This window comes from Convolutriloba macropyga, chromosome 8 (genome assembly GCF_964194025.1).
Source record: "Convolutriloba macropyga chromosome 8, txConMacr16.3, whole genome shotgun sequence".
NCBI lineage: Eukaryota > Metazoa > Xenacoelomorpha > Acoela > Convolutidae > Convolutriloba > Convolutriloba macropyga.
Genome location: NC_134475.1, coordinates 39,776,678 through 39,793,940, shown reverse-complemented (window position 1 = coordinate 39,793,940; position 17,263 = coordinate 39,776,678). Strand labels below are relative to the sequence as shown.

At 36.8% G+C, this 17,263-nt stretch overlaps 2 protein-coding genes across 2 annotated transcripts in view; both read right to left on the bottom strand.

Moving 5' to 3' along the window:
- The window catches only part of LOC142344114 (uncharacterized), a 9,737-nt gene extending 2,001 nt beyond the window's left edge, over nt 1-7,736 (bottom strand). Inside the window, exons 1-2 of the mRNA XM_075395613.1 lie at nt 7,467-7,736; nt 3,543-3,784 (exon numbers count right to left, since the gene is read on the bottom strand). Coding sequence (XP_075251728.1) covers nt 3,543-3,784; nt 7,467-7,665 — 441 coding nt within the window. The 5' untranslated portion in view covers nt 7,666-7,736. The remainder of the gene's footprint in view (nt 1-3,542; nt 3,785-7,466) is intronic.
- Nucleotides 7,737-7,999: 263 nt separating this feature from the next.
- LOC142345052 (MFS-type transporter SLC18B1-like) overlaps nt 8,000-17,263 on the bottom strand; it is a 79,634-nt gene continuing 70,370 nt past the window's right edge. Inside the window, exons 4-5 of the mRNA XM_075397135.1 lie at nt 8,227-8,625; nt 8,000-8,021 (exon numbers count right to left, since the gene is read on the bottom strand). Coding sequence (XP_075253250.1) covers nt 8,000-8,021; nt 8,227-8,625 — 421 coding nt within the window. The remainder of the gene's footprint in view (nt 8,022-8,226; nt 8,626-17,263) is intronic.

Genomic DNA, 17,263 nt, shown 5'->3' with positions numbered 1-17,263 from the left:
CATTTCTCTAGACTTTGCACGTCGTGGGCAAGTCTTGTCCAAGACTTGGCACTGTATGAGTCAAATCCTGGCGGCGTCTGAAAAAACGCGAAAAGAAGCCAATTATTTGACCAAAATAATTCTGGAAAACGTCAAATTTGGCCTAAAAACAGTCTAAAAACCGCCTTAAAAAATTAGCCAAAAAATAACGTCAAATGTAGCCGGAAAACGTCAAAAATAGTAAGAAAAAACCCTCAAACAGCCAAAGAAGGTCAAAGAGAGCCGACATAGAAAACCTTAAAATTAACCAAAAAATGAACGTCACAATTCGCCGAAAAATGTTAAAATAGTTAAAAAAGACAGCCAGGAAACGTCAAAAGTAGGTCCGAAAAACGTCAAAAATAGCAAAAATATGTCAAAAGTAGCCAGAAAAACGTCAAAAATAGCCAAGACATTTTCCAAAAATGCAGAGGAAATTGTTTCAAAAAGTAAACAGGAACTCAAAAAATGCTACAATTAAAGCCGTTAGCTCTGTTTGTCTAAAACTTTCTAAAGTGAGGTTGAAAACGTTAAGTATAACATTGATTTTGCCGCAAGCGTCCAAAAAAGTACTTGTGTTTGAAGAGAATTCCAATGGTCTCGAAATTTCATAGATTTTCCATACATATCATAGTGTTTCAAATAAAATATTTTTTAGATTTCTTAAAGTGTCATTTCACTTTTAAAAATTTCACTTTTTGCTATGGAACATTTTTAATTGAACAAACTGAAGGCACGCCTCGTTATATTTTATTCACTGCTACTGTTAATTGCAACAATTGGAGCGTTTTCAAGCGCCACATTTTTGAGCCCCAATCTGATACCAATCTGCGTTTCTCTCGTTTTCTAGTCTGTTCAGTCATTCTGGAAATCAAAACAAAGGACAGTTGGGGGACATTATTTATAGCTTTATGCTGTACAAATTTGTTTAATAACATAAGATTAATTTTAGAATTAGGAGAGAAACATTACGTTCCATGCTCATTTTAAATCTAGTTCACAAAGCTGTCTAATTTTTATGAAAAATTGAAAATCAGTAACAAATTAAAAATAACTAGCTACAAGTTATCCTATTTTTGTTGTCAATTTTAAAAGAAATACACTGTTTTAAGCCATCAAAACTGAAAAAGGTTTGAAAAGACAAAACGCCCTCAAGCAATAGGCGTTTTTCCAATGAACGCAATTAAAAAAACAACTGCCAAAAATTCGCAAAAAGGCCTAAAAATCAGCATGCTGGTCGGTTAACCTCGTAAAAGGCTTAAAACTCCTATTAATTACTAAAAACTTTCAAAACAGTATCGAACACAATCGTAAAACTACCAACACGACCCATTCGAACTAGTCAATAAAAGAACAATTGTTAACACTGAAAAAAAACTGCTTGACGAAGCCGTAGGTGAACAAAAAATTTAGCTCACTTACAGAAAATTTTGTCACACCTCAATTTTTTGCTCTTTCAAAAACAGCTGTATGAACACAAAACCTCTCGCTATAGTGTGCAATAGTCAAAACACTTCAATTTTTTTCACATGTTTAAGTTCACGCTTGAAATTTCACTCCAACGAATTGATTAAAAAGACACTTCTCCCATAATCCTCTTGGAGTCTTAATAGCAATATAAAAAAACTATCTTGATAATTTTTTCACAGTTTGCTCATTTGAAAGCAACACATTTAAAATTCCAGAAGCTTGAATTGCAGGCGCTCGGCAGAAATTAAACTCGGGACAATAAAAAAATTAGGGGAAAAGATAGAGGGAGAAAGAAATGAAAAAAAGAAGGGAGAGAATAAACACAGAATGAAAAAATAGAAATAAATATAAAAGAATATAAAGTGACAAAAATGGAATATCAAAGAGGAAAAAATTAAAAAAAAGAAGTATAAAAAGCACAAAATGCAACTTTAGATGAGGACTTTTTTCAAATTGTGGTAACTTCAAGGTGAAACAAATTCTGTCTGTCTTGAAACAGTGTTTCCAGTAGATATACATTAAACAAATCGTCGCAATTGCGAAGGGAAATTTGCTCTACAAAAGGTGCTGTATTCAAATTATCCAGATTTATTTTTTCCTAAATATATATGCTTTTTATCTGACAGGAACGATTTTTAAAACTTGATCAGTACTTCTCCAGTGAAATACACGTCTTAAGATGACGAATCAATACTGATCGTGATTTGTTTCATTTCTTAAGACTTATGAAGACTTCTTGTCAAGACGTGCTCAAGACTTGAGTGAAGTCTTGGCTTAAACTTGGCAAGTCTTGAGTGAAGTCTTTGTCGAGACTTGCCCAGTCTTGAGTCAATTCTTGACAAAGACTGGACAAGTCTTGATTAATGGGCAGTTAATTAGCAAAGTAGAGATAGAATTAACTCAATTTTCGTCAGATTTTTTAGGAGGAAATTTTTAATCTGACCAAGCTTTTTCTGAATTGAGCAACTATCTACATAAGATGTACGAAATTTTCATTAGGAAAACAATTCTTTTTCGAAGGTCAGAGAAGAGTGGCCATGACTGGTATGTTTGTGCTATATCGTGACCATTTTTTTTATCTGTCATGTGAAATTTGTGGAAGTGGTTGCAACTTTTTTTGTGCTTGTTGTTTCACTTTGGATGGTTTTTGAGCCAAACCGTTTGTAAATGGCTGCTTCTTTCTTTCATTGCCAAACGAAAGACTTGCTAAACTTAAGACTTGATTCAGGACGTGCAAAGTCCAAAAAATGACATGATCAGAGCTATGGCACAGCATTGATCCAAACCTTTCCAAAATTTCACTCCGGGTGCGTTGCATTGAATTATGTTTCAAGAACTACAAGTTATAAGTTTTGTTTTTCAGATTAAGACAAAATTGTCGTTAGACTATCAAAATCCTTTTTATATGGTTTGTATATAGCCACTCAATGAAAAAGAATAAAAATCTTGACGTGATGTTCTTTATTTTCCTGCATAGGAGAATAAACAATTTTCGTGTTGCGATGAAACTCTGTGATTATTTTTTTCTATTTTGAACTCAAAAAATAAAAACCTGGTGTAATATTTATAAAAAGTTTATGACGAGTGCAGTTTGTGAAATCAGTTTGACTGTTTGATAGCTTAAGTTATATCGCATTGGAAATAAATCAGAGCTCGTTTCAAATGAACAGTTAAAAAATATTGCTTTTGACAATATCACGTGAGTGTCAAATCTTGTCAATGTAAACTTAGAAAAATAAAAACATGCAATCAGTTTTCGTTTTTTGAAGAAATGAGTGACAAAGAGGGTGGCGGGACCTTTTTCTCGGTACCTAACTAAAATTGGTCACAAATGAGGTGGCTGGTTAAATTTATAACAATTACAAGAAACAGTACAACTAAACATGGTTTTACGATGAAAGGACGGAAAGGAGCTTCAAAAATTGTTTACCTAATAGATGCTCTCAACTGAATACTCGTTTGTCTCTTTTTGCGAATATGGAAAAATTTAAATTCAATTTTTGGATGTGCTTCCAAACTTCCTACCAAAAAATGATGGTAAAAATTGAATTTACCTGTTTGTCAAGTTTCGAGTCGTAGTAGAGACGACCCACTAGCCCGTATTTTATCAAAACGACGACATTCCACGTTGCTGTCACACTCAATACTATGGCCAAACAAAGACACATGTTGTAAAACCCAATGATGTCGTTGACGTATCCGCCAACCACGAAAGCCCCGAAAGTTCTTCCGGAGGATGTGGCGAGGTTGTAGGAAGACGCTATCAGGGTTTTAATTTGCTGCATATTTGTGAACCCTAATGAAAATTGTTTACATTTAAATCAGAAGAAACGCATCGCAATTTAATACCATGCAAAAAAGTTTGAAAATGATGAAAAATCATGTTAGTCTTTCACAGAAACGGAGAACAGGTGGCAAAACCCAGAAAAAAAATAATCTAGTTTCAGTTAAATTTTTAAAAAATGAAAAGATTTTTGTTCCAAGGCAATTTGAAATATTCTTGAAAGCTTTCATTAATTTCAATTTTTGTAAAAATATCTGGCAAAGGTTTTTAAAAGTGACCTTCGGTCTGGATTTGTGACAACAATGTTTAGTGCGGGGATTGGATATTATGGCGAAAACTCGGTTGGGCAAACAGATTTTTTGTAGCCATTAGGCGAAAATTATGAACTATAGTATTGTGGACATTAGGCCAATAGCAATTAAAACATGATTGCACTTCAAAGTCCAATCGACGTTATAAAGTACTCAAGAGCTCCTAACATATGTCTCTACATAATAATGGCTTATAAAAAATGGTCAAAATTATTTTTTTTAACTTGAGTAACTGTAGCACTTCATTTTATGACCGTACAGCATTTATGGCATCATTTTTCTCTTAATTATTTAGAACAAAAAAATGAATATCATTTTCATGTTTTCGACTTTTTCCTCCGTTTTGTTTGCCAAACACGTTTGTAGGAATGTTACCGAGGGGCAAAAGTAAATCGCAAAATTGATGTATTTTAAATTTGCTTTATTTACTCATTTTGATGTAGGGACATCTGCTAGGAACACTTGTGTACTGTAATGAGTTAAGTTAATTTTTTTGAAGTACCATCAATAATTTTTTAGTTGCTATTGGCCTAATATCAACAAAACTTTGGTTCATAATTTCCGCTTAATGACTGCAAAAAATGTGCGCGCATCTTCGAGTTATCAACTAATATCCTACGCCCCATTTTAAGCGGTCAATTCTTAGTATGATGCTCTTTTATGTCTAAAATATTTGATCGGACATTTCTTTCTTAAGTCGAATTTACGCTATAGAGAAATTATTTTTTTTCAAAACTTTCTGGCTCGTCGATTTTATTTTTGTGCTGACAAAAGTGCTCACATGGTTTGGGGAACTGAATGAATTGGTGAAATTAAATGCAACAATTTGTGCTCCTTTTGGAAAAAAATTTCTGATGGAGTTTTCGATTGATCCCTTTGTCTCGTTGAAAAAAATTGAATTGACATAGAGAATATATAAATATATATATATATATATATATATATATATATATTGCCACAAGCCACTTTAGACGTTAAGGAAATATATGCTCAACTAGTTTTTTTCAGTCAAATTTCGCCAACCGATATATATATATATATATATATATATATATATATATATATATATAGTACAGAATTGTTTGTGGTATCATTAGAAAGCTTATCCAGTATCAGAATCGATTTAAAAACCTTTTTTTCTTTTTTCCCAAGGAGTTTGGGGGCGTAAAATTTTGTGAACGATAGCGTAACCTCCGTTGCTTAGTTCATTTTTTAGTAATTTTTGCAACCTGAAATTTGCAAAGACACTCTTAACGACATGCTGACTCGTTTTGAGTTTGAAGATTAAAGAGAGCTGCTGAATAATTGTTTGATCCAACTCAATTAGCTACAATTTTGCTTAAAACTCTGTAAATTTAGTTTTGTTTTCTTTTTTCATGAAAATTGGCATCAAATACGCATCTTTTAGTTTTCTTTGTTTACATTTACTGGTAGTGCAAAAACTGGTAGAGATAAAAACTGGTGACAAGATCATCGTTTTAAATGGTGAGGACTATTTTTACCTTTGGTTCCTCCGAAAGTATTCTGGAACTTACAATTTGGCGGTCTCTCTTTTATTTGTATCGGTTTTTTTAATCAAAAGTGGGTCAACTTTTTTCGATTGAGAACTTTTTTCGCCAAAACAACCTTTGCGCGATTATTTGGAACGATGGCCGTTTTAGCAGCAACGCAGTAATTGGAACGCCAGCGTTAGTCTCACTGTTGAATTTTGCAACAAAATAAATTGGATTGTTTTTTTACTCTTCCCGTTTCATAACCTTTTTGCTATTTTCTTCAACCCAATTACCCACAAGACCATTTTCATTTGGTGAGCGTAAATAAATGAGATGTTCCATTAATGTTAAAATGAGGACGAAAGAATAAATGTTTTGTTTTTTAAGTAAAGCTAATGGTTGTCAAGGCTTCCAAGAATATTTCCCTGAACTTTTAGTGATTTCTTGATTTTTGCATATTTTTGTTATTAATTTTGTAGACTTATGATTGAGTCCAAAACTTCAAAAGTCTTTTTAATCTAAGGAGCTAATAAAGAAACTATCTAACCGTATCAGTTAAAAACTAAAAGTTTTTCGCTACCATAGCTAGATAGTTATCCAAAATTTATCATTCACTTTTGATATGTTGACTTTTTATGTCTTTAAATCTTTTTCGTAAATTTTGAAAATATTTTTGGTTTTACGGGATCAGCACCTCTAGCAGGAAAAACTTTTTTTGGACTTTTATAATTCAAAAATTATTGATTGTAATGGGAAGATCTATTTTTTACACACAAGAATTATTTAAAAACACAGCTCAGTTATTGACAAGTCAAATTTCTGGGCAAAGGAAGTTCAAAAAAATTAAGTCAAAAATTTCCTAAAACGCTTATAGTTCATTCGGCTTCAAAATTCTGTTTGCGTAAAAATATCTGTTTAATTTTGATTTGTTGCCTGTATTCGTTGTAGTTTTGTATTCTTCTGATTTGCCTCAGTAATGACGTGTTCAATAGACACTAACATATTGACTTATTTATTGTGTTTTAGTTTAAAATATATGATTGTTTTAATTATAGTTTTAAAAATTTGTTTTGAAAAAAAAATTATTTTTTGTTTCAAAATTGCGAATTTTGTCTCATTTCTGTCACCTTGTAGCGTTTTCTCAGCAATTCGGGACGTCACATTTTTTCAATAGATTTTTTTCAGGCTAGGATTTATTGCTGTCTGATCATTCAAACCATTCGTTTTTTGGCTTTGAAACTGAATTTGTTTTTTTAATTTTTTCTTTTGATTTTTTGACATTGTCCAATTTTTTAAAAATTTTGCTGTCTTGTCCAATTATTAAATTACTGAAAAGTCACCTAGCACATAACTAGCGTTGAAATATAGCAGAATTGATTATCTTATATGTTTTTAGGGAATAGATTTTGATTTTTCTGCCTTTGTTTTGACTATCTTTGTTCCTCTTTTATCCGAAAAGCCTTCTGGATAATTAATGGCTAGAGTGGTTTCCTATGAAAGTATAGTTGACTTCATTTAATGATTTCAGTTGATAGATAGTGTTTTTGTGTCTTTGAAATTATTTCTTTTCAAAATTAAACTTATTTTTCAATTTGGCTTTTTTTTCTTGATTTTATTTATTCTCAAAGAAACTAGGTTTTTTCTTCTTTTCTGTTGACATGCATGTCACGTTGTTTAATTTAGATTTTACTTAATGTTATTTTCACTTTGTTATTAATTTGTTGAAAAAAATTGATGGAAATTGTGTTTTGGTCTCAGTTAAGTCACCAATGACAGTTTGATACACCAATTGTTTATAAACCTTATAAACCTTGGTCAATTTTTTTTCTGATTTCAACTGCACAAAAATTTTTGAAAATCACTGATTGGTCAAAATTAATGTGAACATGCCTTGTCGAATTGCCATCTTCTCCAGAATCAAATAGGCCGGATTCATTGTAGAAGCCATTGTAATCCCATTCAATGCCAATATCATCACACCCCAACCCAGCGTCTCAAGCTGGGGAACAAACTTGGGCAAAAATAGGGCAAAGGCTATAAGGGGTGCTGCAATTTGATAACTTACTTCAACTATAGAGCCCAGACCCATTCCTACTAGCACTCCGGTGATTGGTCCCCACGTAAGGAAGGCTAGGGAATTCACCAGAAACACATAGCCGATCTGTTCACGGGATATTATTCCTTGATAGGATTTTTTTCAATTAAAATAATTTAAGTTTTTGGGTCGTTCTCGTTCAAAGCTTAAAGTTGAAAAAATACAAATTGGTCAAAAAATTTAACGATCGGTTTCAGTTGTTAGCGAATCAAATCCAAACGTACTTTTTTCGCATGTTCAAGCAAAATTTTCACGCCTAATGAAACACTACTTAACAATAGAACAATCAGAAGGCGTTTTGTATTGTTTCATGTTTCAAAGTATTGTTTCATGCGACGTGAAGATTTTGCCTGAACAATTTGTACAATACGCAACCTACGATAAAGTTTTCCGATCAAAATTTTTAGATTGAGTGAATTTTGATATCTTGATATGGACTTCTGTTAAACGAATTATTAAAAAGGTCAAATTCTTGCTTTGCTCAGCATACATAAAGCACGCACTGATCATTTCGCTTAAGAAAAGCTTCAACCAAAAAAAAAAATGGCTGCAAACATTAAGGAATAAATTCCCTTTTTGGAATCAACGGCTAGAACATTTTCAAAGTAAAGCGAGTAAGCCGTGTCACGAATTCCAGGGATAAAGTATAACGTCGCCGTCGGAATCACGACACTCAAAGTTGAAAATTTTCCCAAAAAGCGAACATAATCTGAAGATCGAACCTTTGATTTTGTCTTCACACTTTCATTCGGAATAATAAAAGAGCTGGATGCAAAAACGAACAATTCCGTTATTCCAACTACGAGAAAGGGAACTTTGTATCCGCCCAGTGGTAAAAGGAGGCTTCCGATTGGTGGACCAAGACACAAACCACAACCAATAGACGATTGGATTATAGTCGTGATCAAAGCAGCTTTTTCAGGGAACATTTGCACGGCTACTGGCATTGCTGTACTGTAAAAAGGTGTTTGGCAGTTTTTTAGACAGGTACATATTGTGAACAACATTAACTAAACTGTGAAAGAAATTAATAATCATTATAAGCTTCAGTTCTTGACTCCTAAAACAACTCGCCGTTAAACGAAATCTGATATCATGCCAAGACATGCAAAAACTTGACGCAATGAGCGATTTTTCATGATGAAACTACAATCCTCATTAACTTTTTGAGAAATTTTACATTAACGTTTTATTCTCAAAGGCGGCTTCCTTTAAAACGAAGCCCTTCAAGGTCGTTCCGCCCATGGATAGTCTTTTCTGATGGCTGCCCAGGTCTAGACCTCGGCCCATGAAAAGACAATGCTCGACCAAAATGTGCTATGAAAAGATCATACCGGACTCATTTGAGCTATGAAAAGACTTTAGCTGGACTTAAAGACATTCTGGACTTTAGCTCGACTCAGATTTTTCGCAAAAGACTTTAGCGGGACCCAAAATTTTACAAAAGACTTTGGCTTGACCCAAAGTTTGTGCTGGACCTAAGCTCGACACAATGTTTGCAAACAAAGTCGAGTTAAAGTCTTTTCATGTGTCCATCATTAGTCTTTTCATAAGTCTGCTTTTCTGCCATTAACGTTTTACGTGCAATATTGCATATAACGTAGTCAGCATATACGATCCTGCACCTTTTACGATTCAAAAGAACGACAAATACCTCAAAAACCTACGTTATTTTTTTTAAAAGATAGCTCATAATGTTGGGAAGGAAAACAAAGTGAATAACGCCGAAATTTTTTCATGGCTAATGTGACTAGGACCAATACTCTTAAGCTAGCTGGTTTCAAAGAATCAAGTAATGTGGTAATATACTCAATCTGCTATAACTCTTTATCTTAAGATTTGACAACATTCTTAAGGCTTTTGGCAGATTTCCAACTGATCCTTAAGTTGGACTGCTCTTGTGCAAAACTATTTAGTTTTGCTCCGGTTCTGCTTCTGTATGTACAGAGGCAGGAAAAAAGTTTTAAAAGTTTTTAATTTTGAAATGAAACAGACTTATGAAAAGACTAATGGTGGACCCATGAAAAGACCTTAGCTGGACTTTCTTCGTTATGAAAAGACTTTAGTTTGACCCATGAAAAGATATTAGCTCGACTTTAACTAGGAACTTCGACCGTGTAATTATAGTCAATATTGTCCCCCCTACTAGACTTTTAAAGTCTTTTCATAAGTCGAGATCTAGGCCTGGGTGACGATTATCCTTACATAAAATCTGCTGTAACCCTTTAAACGTCGTTCGAAATCCTCTAATTTTTATTTTTTATTCGGACTCATAAAAAGATATTATAAGACAACTCAATAAATTTTAGTTTCAATCGTTTTGTGAAGCAAAATAGACGTCAGCAAACGAGCTCAGAAAAGATACAACAAAAACGTTCTAACAAAAATGTTGTTCACGTAGAAAAACTGAAGACATGGGTGAATGTTGTACCAGGAGGCACGTGCTAAAAACTGTAATTTAAGAAACACCAAGTCAAAATGTTGATTATACAGATGTAATTGAATGGTTAGGAAATGGATGATTTTTCACGGTAGCAAAAGAACATTAGTGAAGCAATTCTCACGAAAGTTCTAACTGTTGACAAGGAACAACAGTGGGCTAATGGTAGCCCGGGCATATCGTACCAAGGTAACTATAATTCAAGGGTCCTTTTTGAAACACCACCAACACTGGCGTCAGTGAAGCAAGCTGATTAGTTTGCTTCTCTGACGTCCGGCCACAGCTTCACCAACACTTTACATTCAATATTAACGCAAGGCAGAACACCGCACAGTTTTTTCTGGGGACCCAAACCAAGTTCGAACGCGCAACCTCAAGGCAAATGCAAGGGCAAAGGCAAGGGCAAAGGCAAAGACAAAGACAACGAAACAACTCCAAAGACCAAGACCCAACCCCCCCCCCACCGGACAATAAAGGCCCCCCAGGACAGTCAAAATTTCAACAACACAAAACACAAAGCGAATACAAGCCGCCTGACAGCAATGCCGAACAAAACCATGCAACCACCCGTCTTAAAAGCAAAAATCAGGGTGATGGGAGAGAAAATTGCGAAAAACCTGCAAACCATGAGCGAATTGATAGACAGTGGGAACATAAACGCAGCAAAGAATGTTCATGAAAAGGCAGCGGAAACATTTTCGGAGTTCGAGGAAACCAGTTACGAGTTGATTTCACAGCTTGACGAAAATCAGCACGAGGAGTACATCGGCAAAATCACTGACATGTGGAACAACATTGACGACATGAAAATTAAAATTCAGAATAACCCATCGCAGGAAAACACCACAACAAAGATCAGCACACAAGACAACAACGAGACAACAGTAACAATCAATTAGACAGCGGATATCTTATCACCCTACAACAACAGCAACACTAGAGCAATTGGAAAACAACAAACATACATTAACAGAAGTTTACAAAACGAACAAGCGGAAACTAGCAGTTCCACTCAACGTGACAAGCTTTTGGTATAACAGACTAGTTTACTCAAGCAGCCTAATTGAGCAGCAGAACAGAGTACCAGGAATGGGGGACACACAAACATTCAATCAGCCAGCCGTACAACCACAGCAATTGTCAACAACGTTTTCACAACCAAATCCATTCCATACGCCTTATGTTGAAGCTCTGCCAAGGATGGATCTTCAGAAGTTCAATGGTGACCCCAGCAAATGGGCCGATTGGTACAGCCGTTTCAGCTTCATGAATGAAGACACTCATCTGAGTGATAGACAGAAGATCACCTATCTGCAAAGACTTGTGATTGGAGAAACCAAAACAGCTATTGAAGGGTTTGCCTGCCACGGACACCTATACAAAGATGCAATAAATGAGTTGAAACAGCGCTTTGTTATCCCAAACGTTATCATCAGCAACTTGTTGGAGAAACTCATCAAGTACAGGCCAACAACGACATCCCTTCCTCGGACGATTGTAAATATCTCCACTTTCAAAACCACCATGACAAGGAGACTGCAAGAACTTAATTTCGAAGCCGATCTCAACAGCACAACAATCCTGAAGCATGCAACCGACCCACTACCTTACAGCAAAGAATTCAAATGGAATCAGTTTGTTTTACGACGACGAATTCAACAGCCGACAATTGCAGACTTCAAACAATGGATTAAAGAAATAGCAGAAGCACATGAACGCTCAACGCATCAAGGACGAAGCGGAACTGGCCCTAACACAGCCAGTGACACACATCAAAGAGACTTCAACACAATTGGAACCCGACAGTTTCATCAACAACACACCCATTCGAAAATGGAACAACAGCAGCAGCAACAACAACCAACACCGAAAATAAACAGCTTTAGCAACAACAACAAGAACCAGTACAACCAGCGGAGCACAACACAAATGTTTCAAGCAACAAGAGGAAGCAATAGCAACAACCAGCCTCTGACTTGTGTCTTCAACGACGGTAATCATCATTTATTCCCTCGCCTAACATTTAAAGGAAAGACAGCAGACGAAAGGTTTCAAACGGTTTATCAGTTGAACCTTTGCAGAAAATGTTTGGGAGCGAACCATCGAGCCAATAAATGTCCTTCAAACTCTAATTGCAGGGAGCAAGGATGCGGACAACGACACAACACTATGCTACACAGTGCCAACAGCAGATAGGGACGAACAGTAGCATCAATTGTTCAAACAAACTCTCAATTGAACAACGCAAGAGGAAATCGTAACTCATTTGCAGTCATCAACAACAAAGAAACAACCACAGCAAAGGACACAACAGCAGCAACTAAAACCACAAATCTTCTCTATGTCTTGCCAGTTTTTTTTTACATAACAATGAGAACAAAGTCTGGACAAATATCTTCATTGACACAGGAAGCAGCTCGACAATACTTCACTCGAAGACAGCCGATGAACTACGCCTTCAGAAAGAAACACGTCAACAAGTTGTCTTGGAAGGAGTCAACGGAACAGCCACAAAAACTAGTTACTCAACGTCAACAGAAATTTCAAATTTGGAAGACGACGAACGCTACAATCTCAAACAGATATATGTTATGGAAAACATCAATGTGCCAAAACTGAGGGAGCACCCGGGAGACATTGCCGGAGAGTATGACCACCTTAGACACGTCAATATGCCAACTCTGGATAATCTCCAAAGCACATTATTGATTGGACAGGACAACATTCACCTTATCTCAGCAGTGAGAGTGGAAGAAGGACCACCGTTAGCACCAAGCGCGAGTCTTTTCAAACTTGGTTGGACTATTTCTGGAACTCATACAGTACTGGATGACAGCAAAACACAACATTCAATGCATCATTATGTTTTGTTTTGCAGCAACTGCCTCGAACAAGACAATGACCTCAACGAAGAAGCTTCTCATTGGTGAAAAGCAGAGGCAATGCCGTTGGGATCCAAAACCAGGCCAAGTGATCCAGAAGTACTGCTTGTCAACAAGATACTTATCACAACATGCATGAGACAATCAGATGGACGTTATGAAACGGGACATCTCTGGAAAGACAGGCTATTAGCAGTTTGCCAGACAACCGGTCACAAGCTTTGACTCATCTGAGTCATCTTGTAAACAGACTACAGAGGAAAACTGAGCAGTACAAAAAAAACAATGAGGGCATTCAAGCAGAACTGGAAAAAGGCTACATTGCAAAAGTACTTCGACAGAAAAATACAGGATGGTACATACCATTCTATGGTTTGTCAGCTCAAACAAACCCGACATGATACGATGAATCTGCAATGCCAAAGCACCACAAAGCGGAATAAGCCTCAGCGACAAACTCTTAGCTGGACTTAACGTCCTCGGGAATTTACTGGGAATATTGCTACAATTCTGACAGGGAGCCATCGCCATCCAGGGACTCACCAGCTTGCGCGTTCCGCCCATAGATAGTCTTTTCTGATGGCTGCCCAGGTCTAGACCTCGGCCCATGAAAAGACAATGTTCGACCAAAATGTGCTATGAAAAGACCATACCGGACTCATTTGAGCTATGAAAAGACTTTAGCTGGACTTAAAGACATTCTGGACTTTAGCTCGACTCAGATTTTTCGCAAAAGACTTTAGCGGGACCCAAAATTTTACAAAAGACTTTGGCTTGACCCAAAGTTTGTGCTGGACTTAAGCTCGACACAATGTTTGCAAACAAAGTCGAGTTAAAGTCTTTTCATGTGTCCATCATTAGTCTTTTCATAAGTCTGCTTTTCTGCCATTAACGTTTTACGTGCAATATTGCATATAACGTAGTCAGCATATACGATCCTGCACCTTTTACGATTCAAAAGAACGACAAATACCTCAAAAACCTACGTTATTTTTTTTAAAGATAGCTCATAATGTTGGGAAGGAAAATAAAGTGAATAACGCCGAAATTTTTTCATGGCTAATGTGACTAGGACCAATACTCTTAAGCTAGCTGGTTTCAAAGAATCAAGTAATGTGGTAATATACTCGATCTGCTATAACTCTTTATCTTAAGATTTGACAACATTCTTAAGGCTTTTGGCAGATTTCGAACTGATCCTTAAGTTGGACTGCTCTTGTGCAAAACTATTTAGTTTTGCTCCGGTTCTGCTTCTGTATGTACAGAGGCAGGAAAAAAGTTTTTAAAGTTTTTTTGATTTTGAAATGAAACAGACTTATGAAAAGACTAATGGTGGACCCATGAAAAGACCTTAGCTGGACTTTCTTCGTTATGAAAAGACTTTAGTTTGACCCATGAAAAGATATTAGCTCGACTTTAACTAGGAACTTCGACCGTGTAATTATAGTCAATATTGTCCCCCCTACTAGACTTTTAAAGTCTTTTCATAAGTCGAGATCTAGGCCTGGGTGACGATTATCCTTACATAAAATCTGCTGTAACCCTTTAAACGTCGTTCGAAATCTTCTAATTTTTATTTTTTATTCGGACTCATAAAAAGATATTATAAGACAACTCAATAAATTTTAGTTTCAATCGTTTTGTGAAGCAAAATAGACGTCAGCAAACGAGCTCAGAAAAGCTACAACAAAAACGTTCTAACAAAAATGTTGTTCATGTAGAAAAACTGAAGACATGGGTGAATGTTGTACCAGGAGGCACGTGCTAAAAACTGTAACTTAAGAAACACCAAGTCAAAATGTTGATTATACAGATGTAATTGAATGGTTAGGAAATGGATGATTTTTCACGGTAGCAAAAGAACATTAGTGAAGCAAATCTCACGAAAGTTCTAACTGTTGACAAGGAACAACAGTGGGCTAATGGTAGCCCGGGCATATCGTACCAAGGTAACTATAATTCAAGGGCCCTTTTTGAAACACCACCAATACTGGCGTCAGTGAAGCAAGCTGATTAGTTTGCTTCTCTGACGTCCGGCCACAGCTTCACCAACACTTTACATTCAATATTAACGGAAGGCGGAACACCGCACAGTTTTTTCTGGGGACCCAAACCAAGTTCGAACGCGCAACCTCAAGGCAAATGCAAGGGCAAAGGCAAAGACAAAGACAACGATTCAACTCCAAAGACCAAGACCCAACCCCCCCCCCCCACCGGACAATAAAGGCCCCCCAGCACAGTCAAAATTTCAACAACACAAAACACAAAGCAGAATACAAACCGCCTGACAGCAATGCCGAACAGAACCATGCATCCACCCGTCTTAAAAGCAAAAATCAGGGTGATGGGAGAGAAATTTGCGAAAAACCTGCAAACCATGAGCGAATTGATAGACAGTGGGAACATAAACGCAGCAAAGAATGTTCATGAAAAGGCAGCGGAAACATTTTCGGAGTTCGAGGAAACCAGTTACGAGTTGATTTCACAGCTTGACGAAAATCAGCACGAGGAGTACATCGGCAAAATCACTGACACGTGGAACAACAATGACGACATGAAAATTAAAATTCAGAATAACCCATCGCAGGAAAACACCACAACAAAGATCAGCACACAAGACAACAACGAGACAACAGTAACAATCAATTAGACAGAGGATATCTTATAAACCTACAACAGCAGCAACACTAGAGCAATTGGACAACAACAAACATACATTAACAGAAGTTTACAAAACGAACAAGCGGAAACTAGCAGTTCCGCTCAACGTGACAAGCTTTTGGTATAACAGACTAGTTTACTCAAGCAGCCTAATCGAGCAGCAGAACAGAGTACCTGGAATGGGGGACACACAAACATTCAATCAGCCAGCCGTACAACCACAGCAATTGTCAACAACGTTTTCACAACCAAATCCATTCCATACGCCTTATGTTGAAGCTCTGCCAAGGATGGATCTTCAGAAGTTCAATGGTGACCCCAGCAAATGGGCCGATTGGTACAGCCGTTTCAGCTTCATGAATGAAGACACTCATCTGAGTGATAGACAGAAGATCACCTATCTGCAAAGACTTGTGATTGGAGAAACCAAAACAGCTATTGAAGGGTTTGCCTGCCACGGACACCTATACAAAGATGCAATAAACGAGTTGAAACAGCGCTTTGTTATCCCAAACGTTATCATCAGCAACTTGTTGGAGAAACTCATCAACTACAGGCCAACAACGACATCCCTCCCTTGGACGATTGTAAATTTTTCCACTTTCAAAACCACCATGACAAGGAGACTGCAACAACTTAATTTCGAAGCCGATCTCAACAGCACGACAATCCTGAAGCATGCAACCGACCAACTACCTTACAGCAAAGAATTCAAATGGAATCAGTTTGTTTTACGACGACGAATTCAACAGCCGACAATTGCAGACTTCAAAAAAAGGATTAAAGAAATAGCAGAAGCACATGAACGCTCAACGCATCAAGGACGAAGCGGAACTGGCCCTAACACAGCCAGTGACACACATCAAAGAGACTTCAACACAATTGGAACCCGACAGTTTCATCAACAACACACCCATTCGAAAATGGAACAACAGCAGCAGCAACAACAACCAACAACGAAAATAAACAACTTTAGCAACAACAACAAGAACCAGTACAACCAGCGGAGCACAACACAAATGTTTCAAGCAACAAGAGGAAGCAATAGCAACAACCAGCCTCTGACTTGTGTCTTCAACGACGGTAATCATCATTTATTCCCTCGCCTAATATTTAAAGGAAAGACAGCAGACGAAAGGTTTCAAACGGTTTATCAGTTGAACCTTTGCAGAAAATGTTTGGGAGCGAACCATCGAGGCAATAAATGTCCTTCAAACTCTAATTGCAGAGAGCAAGGATGCGGACAACGACACAACACTATGCTACACAGTGCCAACAGCAGATAGGGACGAACAGTAACATCAATTGTTCAAACAAACTCTCAATTGAACAACGCAAGAGGAAATGGTAACTCATTTGCAGTCATCAACAACAAAGAAACAACCACAGCAAAGGACACAACAGCAGCAACTAAAACCACAAATCTTCTCTATGTCTTGCCAGTTTTTTTTACATAACAATGAGAACAAAGTCTGGACAAATGTCTTCATTGACACAGGAAGCAGCTCGACAATACTTCACTCGAAGACAGCCGATGAACTACGCCTTCAGAAAGAAACACGTCAACAAGTTGTCTTGGAAGGAGCCCACGGAACTGACAAAAAACTTG